Consider the following 22,728-nt stretch of genomic DNA (forward strand, 5'->3'; position numbering starts at 1 on the left):
GAATGAAACATAGATGACTTTTAAACGGTGACAAAAAAAATAAATGATTCTAATTATGAAATGTATTCTATTAAATGATATCATATAAGAAAGAGGGGTTTTAAAGATTATATCATATTTAAGAATTTTAATTTATTATGATATTTCTAACTGCAGATTTATTAGCAAAATTATCTTTTTTAATGAAAGATTTTTTTTTATTTTTTTTATTTTTTGAACAATATAATGAAAGAAACTAAACTACAAATATTTAAAAATGGAAAAAATAGTGTAGCTCAAAAATCCCAAAATAGTTACCCCGCACATGCCATATATATGAGAAAGTAGGAAGTTGAACCTGTAAATTACCACATGGAAGTATCAGTGCTTGACAACCATGCTATGAAAGCATCTATATATTATTTCCCAGCTTATATATATATATATATATATATATATATATATATATATATACACACAAAAAATTTAGAGTTCAGGGGCCCTATGCGGTCGCACTCCTCACACCCGTCAGGATGGGCCCTGAGTACTGTCCTAAGATTCATACATAAAACCCCACTTAGTGAAATAAAACATGATTGTTGTTGTTATTTTTAACCTTAGCTACACCAAATTTTACATATTGATGGTTAGTTTGTGGAATCAAGTGACTAATCTCGACTCACGGCATGAATGGGTAATTGCATTTGCAGTGTTGAATCACAACATTACTGGTGCGATCACATCCATGGATGAGTGTGGGATTTGTTGAGGACCTATGAACATCAATGGCTGGGCTAGCGTCACATACACACGTGATTGTCACGTCCACACGTAACTGACGCTAGTATGTTCCACAGAAATGTTATGCTTGTGTATTTCCGATATCCGAAGTTTTTGTTTGGAAATGAACCAATAGTACTTCAAAGTGGACTTTGGTGAGTTGTTATTTTCAATCTCCAAATTTGTATTCCAATATCCACTATTATTAGACCAAAATGGACTGAAGAAGAGCATTCCAATATTTTAGTTGAAGGCTGCCAAATTTGGTTGGCTTGGATCATTGCCCAATTTGGTCGGCTTGGAGCCTTGGATCATTGCCCAATATTTAAATGCTACAATGATCTGTGATTGGTAGCTAGATTGTAATTATGTAGCTACCGCTATTGTATTAATCTAACACAAACAATGATTACACGCGACTGAAAGTATTTTAGATAAAAATGTTTTTAAAATCAAATTTTAATAAAAATACGAATTAATTTTAGAAAAACACTTGGAGTGTTTTCTGCTAAAAATACATATTATCTGCTTCCTGGTGAAAGCACTGTTAAAATCTAAAAACATTTTTTTTAAAAGAACTTTCAGTCATTTAAAACACTTACTAAATTATCCTAAAAATTGTCTGAGATTTTCTCTATCAGCATACTCTTTTTTATTTCCAAACGCAACCATTTTCCCAGAAAAGAATAATAAGGTGGTGAGGGAAAAAAATAAATAAAAATATCAAATGCGACCAATGATAACAACAAAAAAGCCGTAACAGTCATTAAGTTATTAACAGATAAAATCAAGAAATTAATGGAATATAGCATCTCCAGTCAAAAACTTGAGTCTTTGAATTTTCATGTCAGCATTGACGCCTCCCTCCAAGGCTGGACATCCCATTCCAACTCCAACGACCACCTTCATCTTCATCTGTCACTCTTTGGCAATTCGCACTCCTCCATCTCTTATTTAAGCTGAAGAAGAAGAAGAAGAAGGAGAAGAAGAAGTTCGAGCTCCCTCACGTTGGCGGAAAGAGGTGACTTTTCTTTAGCTCTCAGCCGTTTTTGTTTCCTACTCGGTACTGAGAGCTCTGTTATGTTTGATTTCGGCAGTTGGGGTTTAGGTTTGGCTTAATTACGTTTTTACAACTCTATTTAATGCTGGGTTTTAGGGTTCTCGGATTTCTCCTCTTTGCTCTTCTTCATATCCGATTTCAATGATGTTTCGGGTGATTTTTCTTCAAAATTTGGGAATTTTCCATCTGTTCATCCGATCGGCAAAGTATATGGTTATCTAAAGTTGGGGAAGTGGCCTCTTTCGTCACTCGAATTCGGTGTTGGATTGAGAAGTAGTTATCAACTTTGATATAGGTTTGTATTTGCAATGAGTTCTTTTGAAAAGAATGAAACCGATTTGGAAGGTGGAAAATTGCAAAAAGATGGAGATAAAGCAACTACCCATAAGGTGGTTAAGATACAGAATAAGGCATTATTGTCTGGCCTTGCATATTGCCTGTCGTCCTGCAGCATGATATTAGTTAACAAATTCGTCCTTTCGAGCTACAACTTTGATGCTGGAATTTCTCTGATGCTTTACCAGGTAACAATTGTGATCGATTTTGTTTGCATAAAAAGAGTGTTTTACTCAACTCTATTTGATCGAATAGTTATTTGTTGAAATCTAACTGTCTCATGTTGCTAATGTGGATGCAGAACCTAGTCTCGGTTATAATCGTTTCTGTGTTGAGTTTTACCGGCATCATATCAACGGAGCCACTAACATGGAGATTGGTTAAGGTCTGGTTGCCTGTGAATGTTATATTCGTTGGGATGCTCATTACAAGCATGTTTAGGTATGAAGTAGGTAGAGCATTTCCTATTTTAGTTCATCTTGGTGCATAATGGCTTTAGGTAAAGTTTAAGTAGTTGGTCTAATATTACATTTGATGCCAGCGTCATCTTGTTTACATGCAAAATTTCATCTTGATGTTTTATTAACACCACTTAACAAGCAATCTACTTGGTTGGTGATACTTGTACTTAAATTGTTGTTACATAAAAACCTTCTATGAATCTTAAAGTTAAGTTCGACGTAATTACCATTCATGTAAGTATTCTTGGGTCTTTAATTCCTGCAGATCTAAATTAATCTTTTTCTGCACATTAAGTCAACCATTCAGTGCATTTTTTGTATTCTACAACTAGACAAGCAAGGATGTGTTTTTGTTCATCTGATTAGGCTCCTTAGGTAGTTGCTGTAGGGTGCACCCATTGTTGGTGTGCAACCATTAATACTCCATGGCCTCTTACTTTTCTCAACTCTAGTTAAATTCATGTTTGCAGCTTGAAGTACATCAATGTAGCGATGGTCACAGTCCTAAAGAATGTTACCAATGTGATAACTGCTGTTGGTGAAATGTATCTATTCCAGAAGCACCATGACAGCAGAGTATGGGCAGCACTTTTCCTAATGGTATGCTTGATAATTAGGAAAATGTCAATTTGAGATTTCAGTTGTTCATAAATGTTTCAATTGGGATTTAAAACAATAATTCAACATGCTCTTTCGTCTTCTGATTGCTGGCTTGTTTCTTTTACCTGAGAGGTCTTGTCTATCTTTCCTTTCTATGTTGTTATTTGTATCATCTTTTTTAACTTTTTCTTGTTTTTTGAAGTTTTTATTCATATCTTAATTCCTAGGATTTATGTTAAAAACAACATGATGTGTGGGAAAAGAAATAAGTTTTCTCAAAAAAATATGTCATATATAATTCCTTTTTCTTTTTCATTGGTTTGGAGCTTGTGCTTGGCAATGAATATACGAATTGAAAAGGCGAGTGCATACATGAGTGTAGTTAATTTTTTAAATTTTGGTTTTGATGAAATCAAGCCAAATCCATTAGGACAAGTGCTTTGCTAAGTTGACAAAAATATTGACTTCTAGGAGTCTGCACTTCTATCTTTGATGCATCATAATAGTTCTCTAAATTTGGGGGTTGATGTCCCGTGGGGTAAGTGGATTTTGTGCGAGTGCACTTGCACACATGCATGCATGCTTGCATGTTCATAGAGATATTGTCCTTTATTTCCAAGATCATTTGTCACCAACCTTATGCTATTCTTGGGTATCTATAAGATTATATTTTTTGAGTTCTCATTTGATGATATGGTTTGACATGGTTTTGAATCTAACATTTGCAGATAATTTCAGCAATTTCTGGAGGAGTCACTGATTTATCTTTCCATGCCGTTGGCTATGCATGGCAATTTCTGAACTGTATCTTGACTGCATCATATTCTGTGAGTTCAATATGTTCAATACATTTTATAGTGTCATTCTGTGTATGGTCTTTATTCCACCTCCCTCATCTGTGAGGACGTTTTTAGCAATAAGAATGATTAACCTAGTTTCTTTGATTTGAGAATATGAATTAGGAAGCTACATGATAATTTGGTTTTGGACCTACCTTAATGAGGATTATTTTCAGATCTAAGAAAAATTGAAGTCTTTAATTGTTAATTGTGGCCAGGACTAATTATGCACTTCCTTAGTGAAAGAAAAGGCAGTACTTGCCAAATCTAATTGTAGACAATAAAAACCATGCTTATCAGGTGGAAAAACGGTATCCTTTACTGGATTTCTGGTTTGGTCCAAGACCATCTATATCAACTCTGTTTCTCATCTGTATCAACTCAGTTTCTTTCTTATATATCAGAGGTCTTGTAGCCCTTCAAATATTGAGTTGATAAAATTTATACTTCATAGTGCAAAATCAACAAAGATTTCAGAAATGGACATTAGGCTTCTGTCTGAAATCTGAGTGCTTTCTTGTAGTTTTTTGGTCTGTGACTCTGTGTCCCATTCGGTTAACTTGTTTTATGTTTTAATTGTTGAATAACTATTTTATTTTGACAGCTTACTCTACGTAGAGTCATGGATACAGCAAAGCTGGTCACGAAATCTGGAAAGCTGAATGAGTTTTCAATGGTCTTGCTAAATAACACGCTTTCTCTACCTTTGGGGATTCTGCTTATTTTTGTTTTCAATGAAGTGGATTATCTCTTTACAACGTGAGTATTCATTTGTGATACTATTTCCCCACTTCTACCACTACACTCTTTCGACTGTGCTATAATGCCGTAACTATAGTTTTGACGATAAAGACAGGTGTTTGGAGTCTAAATGATTTGTTTACGTGTTATAAGTTTAGGCATTTCGATAGCTTAATGTGTGGGAGGATTATCAAAGCACTTTTTCTCTTATACAAGGTCATTCTGGTCAACGTAGTTCAAACTCTGGATGTTTCTGGAGAATTATAGAAGTATGGAAACTACTGCAATAGATAGACAAGTGTGAATCATATAGTGGAAAGGAATGACTTTCACACTCACATCGTCTTTAGAATCTGTCATATTGATGATTAAATGAAAATCTAGATGAGAGGTGTGATGTGAAAGCTTGCAACTGCTATTTTATGATGTCATTCGGCAAGAAGGCCCGTTCCCGTTCCTCTTTCCCTTGTGAAATATTTGTCCAAGTTTGAAATCTTCCAGATCGATACCACTTCCTCTTAACATATGATACAATCATGGAAAAGTAAAGTATGCACGAAGTACTCCATAGTTTGTTATTTCATTGTTGGTTTTACTATGTTGTTTGTTTTCTACCTTAACATGCAACTACTAGCTAATAACATGTATGCCAATCCATTTAGCTATGACTGAGGTCTAGAATCACTTTGTGGGATGTCTTGGGAATTAGGACCACGTTTACTTGTCAAAAGAAAAACAGGAAGGAGAAAATGTTAGGGTTGCGTTTCACATTGTTTTTCTTACAAATTTTCTTTCTTTTATCCTATTGAATCTAATGAAGGTTGAATCAAAATGCAGACCACTTTTGAGGTCTTCAACCTTCTGGTTGGTGATGACATTAAGTGGATTTTTGGGCCTTGCAATCAGCTTCACGTCTATGTGGTTTCTTCATCAAACAGGTGCCACCACATACAGGTAAGATAGAATGCAGCTGATACATAATATGATATCTATGGTTGTGACCTGGTTTAAGTGAGACTTTGATTACTCAACTTAAAGCTGGATACCTTACTCTTAGCTTTCAAATTTCCTTTTTTTTTATTTTTTTTTTAAATAAACTAAATAAATTTTATATCCCCTTTTCCAGGCTGCATACTTTTTGACATCTAGCCTGATAGCTTATATTCGTGATTTATGTAGTTTTGATAATCATAGGGTTCTTGTGTTTCACTTTGTCAGTTTCTCTGGCTTGCTTCTCGACTTTCCACTCCAGTTATGTAAATAAGAACTTGGAATTTGGAACTTGATTTTTTGCAAATTAAAAAAAAAAAATGTAAAAAAAAAAGAACCTCGGACTTGGAAGTCAATTTAAGACAATCCCAGATTTAAGTTTGTATGTGAAACCCTTCTCTTGTTGGCTTTGTGTTATTCGTTGGTTTAGTGTGATTACATTGCTATGCTTATTTTGAATCATAAGGTGTTAGTAATCCATTTAACTGGACATCTCTGATCACTGCTCAATCTCTGCAGCCTTGTTGGGTCGCTGAATAAGATCCCTCTATCTGTTGCCGGTATTCTACTTTTCAAAGTGCCGACCAGTTTAGAGAACTCTGCTAGCATTTTCTTTGGTAAGTTCTCTCCATCAAACAGGAAGAAGAATATGATGTACTAGACAACTTCGCAAATGCAAGCTTGAGTTTTCTAGCATTACCGATGAATTTTTTTCAATTTGTAGGTCTTGTGGCCGGAGTATTTTTTGCAAGAGCCAAAATGCGGGAGAGAGCTTAATCCTGAACATTGTAACTTGTGTGGATTATCTTAATGACGTCCGAGTTTTTACTGGGTGAAAGCTGCATCTGGCTGCTTTAATATCTCATTCTTCAACTGTGGGAGACCGGTTATAGATTCTCATGAAGTCTCGTGAAGTGACGGAGAAAGGAGTGAAGAAGATTTTGTCCGTCGGAAAACTTCCATTCAACTTCATCAGGCCATCTGGATATGTTGTATTGTACCAAAAGGAATACCTTTACCCACTAATTCTTTTACCAGTCTGTAATTTGTACTGTAACTCATTCTTCTGTATCATCTTTGCAAATCTTTTTATAGAAACATGTTTTGCTAAATCGGGAGAAAAATTAGCCCCCCAAGATGATATTGAAATTATTTCGGTATCAGTTTGGTTATTTTTGGGATGTGACATGAAAGCACAACTTAGCTGCATGAAAATGCATAACCTTACTTCTGTTTTGGTGCAAGGGAACGTATTCAGAATGGATAAGTGTTTTTCTTTTTAGAAGCTATGTAACTGTTCCGAGGGGAGGACGAGAGTTCAAACTCGAACATGATGAGTTGAAGACGAATGCTCTATCTACCGGGACAAATGCAATGCTTTCACCAATAGATTGAAAGTAGTTTTTTTAAATAACGATATATTTACATTAAGAGGTGCAAGAATCAAACCTAAAATCTCACAAAGAGAAGTAAATGGGCATAGCTAAAGTCACTCACATCTTGTTTTTCTTTCCATTATGTTTTTCTAATAAAAAGAATATTTCAGACTAAATGCATCTAAATTACAAGGAGCGACCAAAACATGATTTTGCTGCCAAAAAACGCATACTAAACTTATCAACACTAGTTTGCCAAAAAAAAAAAAAAAAAAACTTATCAACACTATGCCAAATGAATCTGGTCTGATTAAATGTTTTTCTCATTAGATTAAAAATTAATTTTTTAACATAACGATATATTGATACTAAGGATGTGAGAATCAAACTAAGACCCCACACATAGAAGTAAATAGTTGATGGGCATAACAGAAGTCATCACGTCTTATTCTTCTTTCCATTACGTTTTTTTATAAAAAGGATATTTCAGACTAAATGCATCTAAATTACAGGGAGCGATCAAACTTGAATTCAAATGGGGGAGCACGACAACTTTTCTAACAGGTTGGCTAAGTCTAGTTAAAGCTTCAACATGACTTCGCTGCCAAAAAATTATATTCAAACTTATAAACACTATGCCAAATGAATCCGATCAAATTTATTTATAACAAGTAAAAAAAAACAGAGACGTCCATGTAACTTGAAGACTTAAACCAGCTAAGTAAATTCATATGGTCTTCTTTTTCTAATAAACTAATTTGCATAATTAATTACGCATAACTAGATGATTATATAAAGTTCAATAATTATCCTGCAGCAAGAAAACAAAGTCAAGTGCACTTATCTGTTAATATTATATTAATTAATAGTATAATCAGAATATAATTGTGTTTGTGTACACGTATTATACACAGCAAGTACTCGGCAGCCTACGTCGATTACTTTTCTCTCAAATACATCCTCAAATAAGCCGATTCAAAGTATTTTCTTAATATACATTTTTTAGTATAAGCGACAGAAAAATTTTAATCCACGACTTACTAAATTAAAGAAAAATGAACTAACTATTTGCGCAATTCACCGCTTGCCCTTCTAATACATTTTTAAAGAGGCTAATTTTATAATTGATGCAGTTACATCGAAAATCGATAGTTTGACTCATACTTCGTGCACACAAAAAAGAGTGATGTTATTCCCATCCTAATGTCTTATCTTCCCACCTATCTTTTAATGAATTTTTTTTATTACAAATTTGTCCATTTGCAAAAAGACTGATAAAGACATTAATTATCTTGTTTTGCTTAATTTAAAATAAAAAAAGTTTGGGTGTGGGAGACGATTTGTCTACCTTAAACCCTAACTCATATTTTCATCTCCTTTCATTCGGAGAAAGTAAAAAAATATCAACGGACTTAGAAGATGACTTTTTTATTGAACAAGTAGAAGTGACGCTTCTACGGAAAAAGTAGAAGATTATGTTTCTATTGAAAAGGTAGAAGAGTAATTTGTGTGTAGGTCATTTAAATTTTTACATCGTATTTTTGAATTTGTCGTTGTCGAATTCTTTTGAATTTGGATACCTTTGTCGTTTCCATTTGAATTTGCAGACCCTAGTGGTTTTCATTTAGATATCATTTGTTATATTTTTTAAGAGACAATTTTATAATTTCATATGTATGTATATATATATTAAAGGTTATTTTGAGAATAATAGTGGGTGGGGAAATAACATTTTAATTTTTTTAACTTTTTAAGGTGGGTGGGATTATAACGTAGATGAGAAAATAAGACAATGAGGTGGGTCTAATAGCTATCACAAAAAATATTTACCTGTAACAATGGTATACAACATCATGAAAAACATAAAATAATTCGTATGCATTCCACCGTTCAAGATTCTAAAAGAAGCTAGGCGCTAGTTAGGCAGAGAGCTTGGGCCTAGCGCCTAGGCGGTTAGGCTGGGTTTAGGCGGGTGCCTAGGCTAATTTAACTAAAGCCATTATATTTCATGTAAAAAAGTGTACGTTTATATTTAAAATATGTATAATTTTATCATAAACTACAAAATAGAATGATATATATATTATGAAGTATTGGAACATAATGAAAACATGGGGAACATACATATAATGTGTGCTTATTTAAGTATTTGACAAGTCTCTTATAATTTATTGAAAAAATAAAATGCAAAATGAAAGTTATCTATTTTCTGCTTAAATGAGTCGCAACCTAGGCTGGTGCCTAGCTATCTAGACGAGTGCCTCAGTAGGTCTATGTGCTATTTCTTAATTTTCAAATGCCTAAATATTAATTAAGACGGTGATCAACCGTCTAGCGCTCGAGAGATAATTTTTAGAACAGTGCCACTGTTACACGGTTCACCTCACTACCATTTTATGGAGCTTTGACAACGTACTATATGCATGATACAGTTGACTTTTGCTGAATCTAGTTGCTTTTGAGGTTTTATTTCGTAATTTTAGCTTTAATTATAAATAAATAAAAAGTTAAAAAAACAATTAATCTCCAACAAACCAGCAAACCAACAAACAGATTAATTAATTAAATGCATAGGCTCATAGCTTTATCAATGCCAAGCTAATAACAATGGATTAATCCCTGCATTACAGTAATTAGGGATATAAATTTATGCAGTAATGATTACAATGGCACTGCTACTGTCTTTTCTTGTTGATGAGGTCACTAGAAATGTCTAAAAAGTCAAGAAAAACAAAACTAAATAGAGGGGAAACTTCCGGATTAGAAATTATTTATATGGATACAAACCTTCTTTCTCCATAGCTAGGAAGGAAGGAAGGAAGAAAAGAGAGAAGAATAATGGGGAGCCTAACGGAAGAACAACTGATGCAAATGGTGAGAGACTTTAATGAATCTTATTCATCAGACTCCTCCTCCTCAGCAGCTCCCAATTCAAACCCCCTCAATTCCAATCGTCAACCTAATTTACTCACTCTACAGGTCTCTTCTCTTTCTCAGTCTTCCTCCTGCTCCTGTACATATATATCTGTGTGTGTCTATATATATATATATATATAGTATATACATTTCTCCTTCAGTTTTCCTTGTGCTACTAAATTTTATAATTTTCGGAGTGGCACTTCAAAACATTCTCAACTTGAAATTCATAAAAATACGATCTGCTGTATTCAATCTTATATATGTTGATTTTTTTAATTAGGACTTAATATGGAAGGCAACAGACTGTGAGATTGAGATTCTTGAGAAAATCTTGAAGCATTTGAGCGACATGGGGACCGTGGTGGAACCCAACAATCTGAAAAATAAATGGGTTGTGAGGAAACTAAATGAGGATGGTTATGAAGCCTCCCTTTGCAAAACTTCATGGGTTTCTTCTTTTAGGCTCCCTAAGGGTAACTCTCTCTCTCTCTCTCTCTCTCTCTCTCTCTCTCTCTCTCTCTCAAATTTCATTATTATGGAAGAGTTCGCTTTTCTCCTCTCTCCCTGAATATCGCTTGTATTGAATAAATTTCATTTTCTTTTCTTGAGTATCCAAACGATATGATTTTGATGGGTTAATTTTGGTTTTTAAGCTGTTGAATATACAGGTGGATATGAGTACGTTGATGTAATGGTGAGGGAGAAGAAGAACAACAATGTTGAAGATGGTGGAAAAGTGACAAGGCTGATAGTGGACATGGATTTCAGGTCACAATTCGAAGTGGCAAGACCTACACAGAACTACAAGCAGCTCAAAGACGCTCTGCCAACCATTTTTGTTGGAACTGAGGCAAAACTTGACAAGATTATATCTCTGCTTTGCTCAGCTGCAAAACAGTCTCTCAGGGAGAATGGCCTCGTTGTTCCTCCTTGGAGAAAAGCCAGCTACATGCAGTCCAAGTGGCTCTCCAAAGACTGCAAAAAAATCTCCATCTAACCCAAAACATGTGGAATTTGGGTAGTTTTGTTCATATAGTTTTGGAACTGTCCTGGAAGCGGACTGAATCAATGGGAGAAACGCGTCCCAGCATTTTGTGTTGGCTTTTTGTCTGATGTAGGTTTTTTCAATGAAAGAGAAACAAGGTACTCTCCTCTTCCGCTTGGAAAAAACAAAATGCCGTTGGGCCATTGGTAGGGCGCCATTTAGCGGTTTGTCTCTTGTGACGATAGAGAAACAGGAATGCCACTAAATTTGTAGACTAAATTAGCAAACCAAATGAAATATCACCAATAGAAAATGAGTACGTTTATCAATGATTAAATAATAATTCAATTACCAACTTCTATGTTATTTAGTTTACAAAATTTCAACTTCTATGTTATTTAGTTTACAAAATTTAATCTATAAATTTAGTCTCCTTAGAGAAAGAGAAAGAGACTTGGGATCCAAAAGTCTAAGTCACAGAGAGACTTCGGATCCAAGTCACCGCTAGAGCATCAGGAAGGTGCTGATATTTTTGGATGAGGGAAAATGTCCATTTTTTCCCCCATACGAGCTGAAATTTTATGAATTAAAATTAAGAATTTACTCCTCGTAATAATGTAAAGAAAATTAAAAGATACTAATTGGCAAAAGATTATAGGGAGTGTTCAAATATTTCCCTTAATCGGAGAATCCGTAGTGAAAAAGTCGACGATCGATCGAGTACTACAGTCATGTAGGTTATAAAAGATTTAGGAGAGAGTTCAAATACTTCTTTTAATCATAAAATCTGTAGTGGAAAAGTCATTGATCGATCGAGTACTGCAGTCATTGAGTTGTAAATTAGAGAAAGTTCAAATACTTCTTTTAATCATAAAACCTGAATCAAAAAAGTTGTCGGTCGATCGAGTAAGTCATGTAGATCGTAAAAGATTAGGATGAGAATTGAAATACTTCAATTGAGTGTAAAATAAAATTTTTAGAGTACTAATAACAATTCTACTCTTTTTTTCTCCCCTCATCTAATTTGTTGGATAAAGTACAAAAAACTACCTCAACTATTAGGGACACGACAGTTTCATACCTCATCTTTTAAAATTGATAATGTCATACCGCATCTTACGAATTTGTGACAATGTCATACCTCCGTCAAATTTTCCGTTAGTTTTTCTGTTAAGTGCTGATGTGGCAAGAGACTGGGACCACTTTCTTAAAAAATTAATAAAATATTATTAAAAACTAAAAAAGAATATTTAATATTTTTTAAATATTAAAATAATAAATAAAAGTAAAAGTAAAATAAAATTTTTTTTTGAAAACCCAACCCCACCCGCCCCACTAGGAGAAGGAGGAAGAACCGAAGAAGAAGAAGAAGAAGAAGAAGAAGGAGGAAGAAGAGGAGGAGGACAAAAAAAAAAGAAGATTGAAAACCCAAACACCACCCCTCCCCCCACAAAAACAAGAGGAGAAGGAGGAAGAACCGAAGAAGAAGAAGAAGAAGGAGGAGGAAAAAAAAATGGAAACTGCAACCCAAAAAAACAAAACAAAAAAAAAAAAAAAAAAAAACCAGAAGAAGGAAGGAGAAGAAGAGGGGAAAGGGGATGCCGCACCTCTAGGAAATTTTTTTGTTTCATTTTTTCATTCTTAATTTTTTTTAATATTTAATTATTAAAAATATATTTAATTATTTTTTAATTCAGCTGGATTAGTAAGTGGTCCTTTTTTCTTGCCACGTCAGCCCTTAACAGAAAAATTAACAGAGTTATGACATTGTCACAAATTCGTAAGATGCGGTATAACATTGTCAATTTTAAAAGATGAGATATAAAACTGTCGTAACTCCAATAACTGAGGTAATTTTTTGTACTTTACCCTAATTTGTTTATCTACACCAGAGAGCTAACCTCAATAGCTCAAAAACTTTTGGCCACCACGTTTAAGTAATAATCATGCTAATCACTTTATTAATTGTCAGTTAAAGTATTATCTTCAATAAAGTTTCAGTGTAAGATACTGGTCAACTAGGGACGAAAATCAAAGTTTTTGATTATTTTATATGGCAGGCGATAATAAACTTACAATCTTAAAAATTATGTGATGACAACCGGCGTAAAATTTCAGTCTGTATATCTTCTTTCTCTTGAAATTAGAATAAAAATTAACTTGGTTCATCCACAATTCACTGCATGGCCGATTTATAGGATTTTATGCTTATAATTGACAACGTTCATATTATAAATTTTGTTTTAGAAATTATTACTGCAAAAAATCAATAAAAATACAAGGTCGTTTAGGCATCAAACTGTATAAAAACAAATAGACAAACCCCATAAAAGAACTATGAATTGTTTAACTATTTTCTATCGTTAATTAATTGAATAACGTTATTTTCAATTAATTTTTCGTAAAAATAATCTTTACAAAAGATTTATAATACAAACGATTTCAATCATAATAGATAGGCCACCTATTGAATTAAGGAATAACTCCTCCTCAATCTTAAGGACATCCCCCAGATATTCTAATTCCTTTTTTAGATTTTAAACGATGACCTTAATTGGTGACCATCAGAGACCATATATCATGGATGTTTAAATTCGGCTTTTTGAAAGAAAAAACAAGCCAAAAAAGTGTAGATTCATAATATTTCTATCGTGCTACCCCCTTGCCCGGCAGGATCTTAATTCTTAATTTTTTGTCCGAGTGTGAGGATGCCCAACTTTTAACTAGCATCATTGCAACAGTGCCCCTATAATAAAAGAACATTTAACTTTATATTTTATTTTGTTCTGAAAAAAAAACATATTGAATATTTTGAAGAAAAAACTCAAGAGAAATGCTAAGTAGAATTTTTTTTTTAATTTTAAACAAGAAATATTACTTACACTAAGACTTCTGATTTATAAGTGAAAAGAAATATTATTAGATTGTAATATAAGTGAAAATATCTATGAACTCTCCGCCACCTTATATTTTTTGCACAATATTTTATAATGTTATTACAAAAATCAACGTTAAATTCTAAGATGACAGAAAATTCATAAACCCTCTAGTAAGTCCCTTTTAATATTTCTCATCATGCTATTCTATAAGCCACACTTAATTAGTTATTTTTCGTGACTAATATATTTAAAAATATCATCAGTAAAAGACGGAAATGACATCGAGCAAATCAAATAAATTGAAAGTTGTTTTTACAAAGAGAAAGCCATCTACAAATCAATCACGCTAAGTTGCCAATTCAGTTATAAAGCTGCTGCTATACATTCGACAGAGAGAAAGCTCAAGAGCTGCTTCTGCTGCTACTCAAGCTAGCTAAAGCTAAACTTATCCGACTAGGACTCGCTTCTTCATACCTTTCTTTTTCTTCCTCTCACATTTTCTATTTTGTTCTTCTCTTTCTATATAAAATTAATATAAGATATTGACGTGGCTTAATCGTAACTGTTCAAATAGGAGAGGAAGGAAGGAGAGGGGAAAAAAAAAAAGAAGAGAATCATACTCCAAACTTATCTAAGCTGCGACGGCTTGTCAGGTTCTTGTTTGTCTTTTTCCCCACCAAAAATAAGCCACGCAGAAGTCAGGAGAGGGGATTCTCGCCAGATCCTCTTTGTGAGAATTTTGGAGATCTTTCAATTATATTCGTTCATCGTACATTATACAGTTAGTTTTCGTCATATACTGTTTATATTTAATTTTAAATAAGAAAATTTACAATGATTTTTTACCGCACGATGTATAATAGTGATTTGAGAATTCTCAAAATTGTACCATTAGAGTCAGGACAGTCATCTCTCCCATTTCTCACTTTCCCATGCATGCATAAAATACTACGGACACTTGCAGTGATCTAAGTACAAAAGTTGAAGGTTTTTATTTTTTATTTTTTACAAGAAGAATAGGTTGTTTCATTAAAAAATAAAAAAATAAAAAGAAAAATAAAATGTACAAGAGATGTAAGATGGTTACTACTTAAATACTCTCCAGTTACTAATTCTATGATCTGTAGATGATTTGGACAACTTTGTCACAAAAAGTTGATAGGCACGACAAACCTAAGCATCGAGACTTACAGAAACCTTCACAAATAGCAAGGCCACATCATATCGCCTAGGCGACACAAACCTAATCTAGACGGTGCAAACCTGATTTAGGCGGTACAAAAGTTGAACCTGATGGCTGATGCCTATAATAAGAGAATAACTTATATGAAACAAGTTTGATGAAATTATGATGTTCCGATTCTATTATACAATGATATGTATAAGTTTTCTCTACAAGATGTTGCATTATTGAATATTTGAACTCAATTTACACTTGTATAGTTACTTTATCAATGTTACTTAGGTTTTCACCTTCCTTGTAGTGAGAGGTTGAAATTTATGTTGTGACCAAAGTGTGATAACCAAAAACTTCATGGGGCAAACTTGCGACAAACCCAATAATCTACAATGAAGAAGCTATATACATTACACACAAGTATTTATGCATCCGTTTGAGGTCCTATATGTAATGTTTCATTAGTTAAGTTCTATAATGATGTAAGATGATAGTCTCATTCTCCTAGACCATGGTTTCAATCTTAATCCAATTCAAGAAATTTGTGGTCGCTCACTATCGATGATGCATACAGTACAACAACAAAAGTTAAATAACCATCTACCATTGAATTAAGATCGAATGGTAGATGACCAAAACTTTCTTGGATCATGGGGTCCACATAACCCTAATGGGTCTAATGGGAAGGCAAAACACTCATTTTCTCTCGTGCATCTCTCTTGAAGAGTAGAATACAGTAAATCTAGACTTTGTTTCTCACAATATCACAAGTACTTGCATGAATACAAGCTATATGTATAAAAGAAAAAGAGAGATTTAGGTATTGACATGTTTTTACCAAGGCATAGAAGTACACGTTATGTTAGTTCAGCTCTAGGGATATCTGGCTTGGTTAGCAGAAAAAAATGGTTCTTCTCACCGGTTCTTCTCGGAGGGAGGGTCTGAACTGCTATGGATCTTAGCCTCCAAATTTATGGGATACGTCTTCCTTCAGTTCTAACTCCAACAAAATGGTAAACAAAAGGACGTCCTGCAGTAACAGAGGGTTGATTCGGATGATCCCCCAAGCACGTGTAGCAATTTTTGATATTACAGCAAGTGAAAAACAGAACACCCATACACATCCACGACCACTTATCCACATCGCTATTCAAATGCTAGGCTATACAAGAAACCAACACTCAGATGGCATTGCTAGTACGAGCGATTCTCTGAGCTTCTTCCAAGTCCTTCAAGAACCTGCATTTTCCAGCGAAGGAATTATTGAAGCGGGACATCTTATTTTAGACAATTTCCATAAGCTAAAGTAACTAACTAGAATACCCTCCAATAATTTCAACAGATAATTCAAAACCTCCAAAGAAAAAGTATTAATATTTGTTCCAAAATCACTTAAGCAACTATCTACTCATCACAATCTCCCATTGTCCATAATTGGTTAGGTGTAAGTGGATGCTTATTTATCACGTTCTTGAAAACATTGTAGGAACTCAAATTGTAGATGATTTGGACCAATACAAACTAGTAGTGCAACCCGAAATAACCCAAAGAACTGAATATTTATCATGCCAAAAACTCTCAAACTTGCATCCAACACAAGAAAGAAGTGGTATCAAGTTGGACCACTAAAATACCATGTTTGAGATCCAAGCATTAGGTGCAGCTATTACAGCAATGTAAACTTCTTTTTCACTTATAATGCAAGTATTTTGGCAAAGATGACCTGAAACATACCTTTTAGAATTGAGAATCACAGAACCACCAAGTATAAAACGAATTCCAGTATTCATAGAATTTTGTAAAGCTACACAACGAGACTCCTCGTATGTTGTCCCCCCAACAATGAAAATGACCACTTCTTGAGGCCTGCATAGAGATAGGAGCCATAATTCAAAACAATGAGTCAAAATATAGTATTTTTCTATCCTCACACCATCATATTATAACTTTAACAAGATGATGAAGAGGCTATCACAAATTTCAAAGATTTATGCTAGGCTGTGGGTCCTTATAGAAAATCAGACAAGATAAAGTGGGATAGAGAGAAACAAGGTCAGGCAACTTGAGAGGAAGGGAAAAAGGATGACCAAGCAGCTGGTAATTAAAAACAGGAAGGGCTTATATCCAAGTCATTTGAGATGTCTAGGGAAAACCAGCAAGAAATCTGAACACTACACATGGTGTCTGAAATTATGAAAATTGTGAACTGTGAAGCATTCATGAAAACCAGTGATTAAGTTTAAGGTCCTTTAGATGGCCATCCTGCCTACAGGTCGAGGTAGTATGGCGTCAATGCCCTCCTAACTTGTCCATAAGCATTGATTTCTATGTATCTGACCAGTGAGCTCAGCACTGAATAATGAACTGTCAATAAGCTCTAGGTTTGTATAAAGAAGCACCCAAGAAATGGGCGGCAGCATGCACAGCATACAGGTTTCAGAGCGCAGGAGCTTCATTTCAACGTTCCTCAAGGTTTAAATGTTGGAGATATGAAATTCCAAAAATTAGTAAAATCCTCTAAACTAAAACACATAATATTCAAAGGTTGGAGACATATGGGTAGCATCAATTGAGTACATCTACATCTACATCGTACATATATTAAAACATGGGCTAAAAGTTTGGCATTCCCATCATATTTCTGATGAAATTAAGTACATGCAGATGGCTTTGAGCTTGTAAAAAACAATTGCTATGAATGAAACAACACCATCACCTAGCTGCAGCTACATTATAACTTGAAAGTGATTTCCTAGGGAAATTGCTTTAAAATGAAACAGAATAAGACTTCAGAGACCAACCTGCCCTGCTGGAAATGATTTCCCACAAATGGGTAATCCACATCTCTCAGCCGTCCCTTGGTAATGCTTTCCATAGTTTGGAAGAGAAGAGGCTGGTGTTGTGTGTACACATTCTCAACCCCCTAAAGCACATAATATATTACCTATAAGCTTGTAAAGCACACCCTACAATATGCACAGAGTATAAACTTTCCCAAACAAACCTTCAGCCCACGAGCCATGTTACGTGCGATGTTTAAGAAATCTCGATTTCCATAAAGATCCCCAGTTCGTTTATCCACACCCGCTTGCTTCAAGAGAAACTGGACAAGCTGTAATTCCACAATAGACAAGTTATTAAACTGTGAAATTACTCTAGTAGCTAAAATAAAGGTATATTAGAAGCTTAGGGTCTAATTGCTGCTCAGATGGTCAGTCTCCAGAACACTGGACAAGCATAACTAAAATTACAAATCACCACCATTGATTATCTAAATGAAAGTATCTTTTGAAATACCAAAAGTGTCAGGCTTTAGGAATGGAAAATTCCCACTTAAAAACAGATCTGTGATCCCCTTCCTCCCAAAGAAAAATGAAGGAAAAAAGTACATGAGGGTGAAAGAATCCAAACCAGGATGCTATTGGTTATATTACCCCAGGTTTGTACTTGGGAGACTTGGATGACAGTTTGTTAAATAACTGCATTAGTTGCACAGGACTCTCCTTCTCATAGCGTAAAGCATACAGCATGACAAGTACGTAAGCGGTCAATGTCAGATACACTTTCATTGTTTAATAGATTTGTCACCGCCTGCAATATACGTAGGAAAAAGAGATTGTTGTTTCTGACTTCGAATTCAAATTTCAATGACTGTTAAATAGTTGTTATCTCAAAGTCAATAACAGAACAAGTATATGGTAATGGTACAAAGCAACTAAAAATCAAATTCTCATATAACTTGCCACATGAATAGTAAGGCAAACAAAAACAAGAGTGGTAGATCTTGTGTCAACTTTATAGCACTAATTATTTTGTCGGCTAAAAAGTAATTGTATATTAATTTCAAGGAACTCCACCCTTTCAGACATGGAACAAGTTCCTTTGCATTTAGAGATAACGTGTGTGGTCATCCAATCATGAGTAGAAGGTTTACAAGTTGTTAAGGAGTATGCATGTCATTTTTCCATGGTAGATGCTCTCAGTGGAGGGAAATCAAAGTTAATAAATAACTTCAACCCTGTGATAAAACATTTACCCTGAGCCCTTACTGCGCCTTCTCTTTTTTGTACTTATGAAAAACCTTAAATCTATCTGAAATGCAAATGATAATAAATTCTCTCTCAATTGCATTAATTTCAATACTCTTGACCATCACCAATAAGCAGGCACAACTATTTAAAAAAGTATAGACATGTTCATTGCTCCTCATATGACTAGACCCTCTACACACCCTGCATGTACAAGCTTGGTTAAAAAAAAGGGACAAACACATTTGAAAATACTACTAAAACAACAAAATTATAAAATAATAACTCCTCCCTTATAGGTAGTTAGGATATGTAGAAAAGAGACAAAAATGTAATTGTAGACTTGTAGTGGGATAATAGAGAGGAATAAAAAGGGGAGAGAGAATGTAGCCGAAGTGGTTTCAATTTCATTTAATTATTTGAGAAATATGTTGTTTTAGTTAGTACCTCAAAAGCTGCCACCTGCCCACCGTTGCAAGCCAACTCCTGTTCTGTCTGTGACACTACCATAAGTTTTCGCTCTTCAACTAGCTTACTCATTTCTGTTACCAGTGCCACATGCTTTGAAACATTTCCATGCATCTTTCTGTACTCAGGGTAATTGTCAACAAACTTGGCCATGTCCTCTGCAATAATGAACATACACATTTGGTTATCAACGAGTAATCCCTGAGCGGCAACAGTTAGTAACTACAAGTCAAGAATCTCAAATTTTCAGTTTTGCATCCTACGAACCTATAGTCTGAATGTTCTGGTTACTTTTTGAAATTTGCTGAAATTCATCAACCAACTGCTTGATGTTCATCCCAATATCACCAAAGTTCTCATACATGTTCTTTTTGAAAAAGCATCTTGCTCTGATGACAGCACAACCTCCTATAAGCATCAATACAGATATATATTTGTTTAGCAAGAAAATTACAAAACACAGATATGTACAGTACTGAGAGAAATTACAACTCAACCTCTTGATCCTTCGGAAATTTTCCAATGTTTCTTAAGTCGACTTTGTTGTCTTGAATACCAATCAATTCGTGAACCATAGCCTGTAAGTAGTTTAATCAATGAGCTCAATTTATATTTCAGGTGTTTTTTATCCCAATGTAATTTAAAAGATAAGCATATATGAGCCATTTGCACATTTGTTGTAAAAGTTAACAACGACACAATTACCTGATAGGTCCATTGATTCAGCAACGGGGTCACAGGATCATCCCTCCTATCAATTACCAGCAACAACGGAGAAATTTCTGTTCGTCTGAAATCAAAAAGTCCACTTTCCTGCTGGTACATCAGCTTCTGTTACATGCCCAAAATACAATATCAGTTTCCCTGTGCAAACTTTCATGGTGAGAGTCTTCAAGCTGTAAAATCCCCTTTATATGACATGTGACATGCATAAAAAGTTGAGCTTATAGAAAACGAGAAACGGGAGAATACAAAACCCTAAAAAAGTTCACATTCAAAATAGTATCAATACAAGCCCACATACAAAACTATTTGGAACACATGATTATACTTACTGCTGTTTCCTGCGCAATCCTTTTAGCAATATCAGATGTTCTCTGATAACGAATAACTGGTCTTCGTTTTAATGCCAAAAAAACAGCTGCAATTCCATCAACTACCCGATCACAGAAGCGCTGTAAATTTGAATGATCTACAACTGCTGGGAGCATATACATGTGATTTGATGGCATGTTCAAAGTGAAATGGTAAGGATCAGTTGCAACAAAGTCTGCATAGAACTCCTGCAAGACCAAGATAAACCTCATATGAAGAGTAAGAAAATAAACCCATATTTGAAGTATAATGACGGATTTGTTGTTATTAAGTTTAATATTAGAATGGCTATGTTACACAATTTTATATTTTTTCTAAAATGAAAACTTCACATGCAAATTTGATCTGTCTAGTCGTGCATTAGAGCAAGGTTTATTATGATTAGTTTTTGGCTTAAGCTATTTCATCAGTTCTTCAAAAGAAACAAGGATTTAACAGAAAAGTAAAACCGATTCCAACTTGAATAAAAACAATATATTTCGCATTAACTTCCTTACAAAGTGAGTAAAAGAAAAAATATGCATCCTCATAATATATAATAAGCTTGCTTGGGATTAAGGTCCCGTTCTCTTGGAGACTTAGTGACCAAGAGTCCCATTCTCTTGGCGACCTAGTGACCAAGGATTCATGGTCACCAACCTTGGATTTGATATTAAAGGTTGAGATTAAAACACTAAAATCACATTCATTTAAGTTGAGATTAAGGCATAAAAAAACAAATTGATTAATTCTCCACCCTTGATATCAAATCAAAGGGTAAGTGAACATGCATTCCTTGGTCACTAAGTGACCAAGAGAACATTTCTTCGTTAGTGACCAAGCAAACATTTTTGCCTGTCACAAACTTACTACTTATGAATCTATGATGTATTTCTCGAATTGCAGGCATCCCAAATAAAACTGGAGTCCAAATTTAGTTAGCAATTTACATTACTACATAGATAAATTTTCAGATAAACCGAACAAATGATCAAGAAAGCATTTGAGTGAATGATGAATTACCTGAAGCTGCTGCACAACTTCATGCTCATCTGAATCAGCTAAAATATGAATCTGGGTATCCTTCAATATGTTGGAGAAAACTGCAAATTCCAGTATTGCATGAGAAATGAGCTCCAAATATCATCTGGGTATCCTCCAAACACACTCCACAACCAAATTAACATGAAGAAACATCAAAACTTACAGAGGTGATACTCCCCAAATCGAGGAGAAACCAAGTGCCGGCGCAAAAACTGTATGTTCTCTGAAGTGGGTGCAAGAAAGTAAACAGCTTTGAGATGCGACATGGATTCTCTGGACTTGGAAATGGAATCAACCAATTCCACCAAAAACACTTCTTTCTGCAGAAGCTCGGATTGCGAATACGCCACGCTCACTATACTAACCTGCGCCACATTCAATTACCCAAAACAACAACAACCCATTATTTACTCGATCAAAATTGCTCCAGAAATTCGTGAAATTTTGAAAGTTTTCCAGAGTTGAAAGGGTTGTTACCGTGTGGGAATCGAGGATGAGAACCTTCATGCCGGAGATGTCCTGCAACATCCGGTTTAAGTAATCCCGTACGGCCGTGACCAGCACCATTTTCAAGCTACGATCTGATGCGGATGATTGTGATGATGATATGTTCAATTGTGTATAAGAAAAGAGAAATTTGCAGATCTACATAGACCCGAGGGGGAAGGAAGAACAAGTGAAGAAATGGTCTCTAAAACGCGCCGTTTTGATCTTCATTTACTTTCTTTTTCAACTTTAACTAAGCTACTTAATCTACGATCTAGGGTTATTTCTCGTTTTGTTAGTAAAAAGTCCAAAGTTCGACTCTCATAAATAATGATTAGGCTCCATTGAGTAAGCACATCTACTTTACTTTATAGTTGCAAGCTACCTATTATTATCGATGGTGGTAGGGATGTTGCTGGCGATGGTGGTGTGCGGCCGATAGTAATGGTGGTATAGGTGGTGGTTTTTGCTTTGTGAACCAATATGTTTATTTCTACACTGAATCA

General features: G+C 34.6%; 3 protein-coding genes across 7 annotated transcripts; 2 read left to right on the top strand and 1 right to left on the bottom strand.

Moving 5' to 3' along the window:
• The first annotated feature begins 1,553 nt into the window (after positions 1-1,553).
• On the top strand, positions 1,554-6,949 carry LOC103940152 (GDP-mannose transporter GONST1). Of its 4 annotated transcripts, none has more exons than XM_009350235.3 (9): positions 1,554-1,780; positions 2,115-2,343; positions 2,457-2,596; positions 3,087-3,216; positions 3,945-4,043; positions 4,660-4,814; positions 5,634-5,750; positions 6,306-6,403; positions 6,511-6,949. In XM_009350235.3, the coding sequence occupies exons 2-9, from the start codon at positions 2,128-2,130 to the stop codon at positions 6,561-6,563; spliced, it is 1,008 nt and encodes a 335-aa protein (XP_009348510.1). In that variant the 5' UTR covers positions 1,554-1,780; positions 2,115-2,127; the 3' UTR covers positions 6,564-6,949. The 4 variants fall into 4 exon arrangements, with proteins under 4 accessions (XP_009348510.1, XP_009348509.1, XP_048431912.1 ...); XM_009350234.3 differs by having other exon boundaries at positions 1,555-1,780; positions 1,916-2,343; XM_048575955.1 differs by having other exon boundaries at positions 1,555-1,780; positions 2,165-2,343.
• A 2,981-nt stretch (positions 6,950-9,930) lies between these two features.
• LOC103940150 lies at positions 9,931-11,231 on the top strand. 2 transcript variants are annotated; one of them, XM_009350227.3, is made up of 3 exons: positions 9,931-10,141; positions 10,362-10,554; positions 10,735-11,231. In XM_009350227.3, the coding sequence occupies exons 1-3, from the start codon at positions 10,001-10,003 to the stop codon at positions 11,076-11,078; spliced, it is 678 nt and encodes a 225-aa protein (XP_009348502.1). In that variant the 5' UTR covers positions 9,931-10,000; the 3' UTR covers positions 11,079-11,231. The 2 variants fall into 2 exon arrangements, with proteins under 2 accessions (XP_009348502.1, XP_009348503.1); XM_009350228.3 differs by having other exon boundaries at positions 10,750-11,231.
• Positions 11,232-15,854: 4,623 nt separating this feature from the next.
• On the bottom strand, positions 15,855-22,429 carry LOC103940149 (vacuolar protein sorting-associated protein 45 homolog). The gene is given in 15 exon segments (XM_009350225.3): positions 15,855-16,361; positions 16,857-16,988; positions 17,924-18,045; positions 18,127-18,234; positions 18,557-18,658; positions 18,660-18,713; positions 19,598-19,776; positions 19,886-19,999; positions 20,002-20,026; positions 20,116-20,196; positions 20,324-20,449; positions 20,674-20,901; positions 21,716-21,795; positions 21,900-22,101; positions 22,214-22,429. Coding segments are annotated over 15 exon segments (1,701 nt in total). The 5' UTR covers positions 22,304-22,429; the 3' UTR covers positions 15,855-16,303.
• Positions 22,430-22,728: the final 299 nt, after the last annotated feature.

Source organism: the organism of the source record quoted next, unplaced genomic scaffold (assembly GCF_019419815.1).
Source record: "Pyrus x bretschneideri cultivar Hongxiangsu unplaced genomic scaffold, Pyrus_bretschneideri_v1 Contig81, whole genome shotgun sequence".
In the NCBI taxonomy this organism is placed as follows: Eukaryota; Viridiplantae; Streptophyta; class Magnoliopsida; order Rosales; family Rosaceae; genus Pyrus; species Pyrus x bretschneideri.

Excerpts from the sequence above, each read along its gene's own strand:
- LOC103940152 (XM_009350235.3), top strand. The coding sequence starts at position 2,128 with ATGAGTTCTTTTGAAAAGAATGAAACCGATTTGGAAGGTGGAAAATTG. Across the intron at positions 4,815-5,633 it reads GTGGATTATCTCTTTACAAC|ACCACTTTTGAGGTCTTCAA; the intron begins GTGAGTATTCAT and ends ATCAAAATGCAG. Across the intron at positions 5,751-6,305 it reads ACAGGTGCCACCACATACAG|CCTTGTTGGGTCGCTGAATA; the intron begins GTAAGATAGAAT and ends CAATCTCTGCAG.
- LOC103940150 (XM_009350227.3), top strand. The coding sequence starts at position 10,001 with ATGGGGAGCCTAACGGAAGAACAACTGATGCAAATGGTGAGAGACTTT. Across the intron at positions 10,142-10,361 it reads CTAATTTACTCACTCTACAG|GACTTAATATGGAAGGCAAC; the intron begins GTCTCTTCTCTT and ends TTTTTTAATTAG. Across the intron at positions 10,555-10,734 it reads TTCTTTTAGGCTCCCTAAGG|CTGTTGAATATACAGGTGGA; the intron begins GTAACTCTCTCT and ends TTGGTTTTTAAG.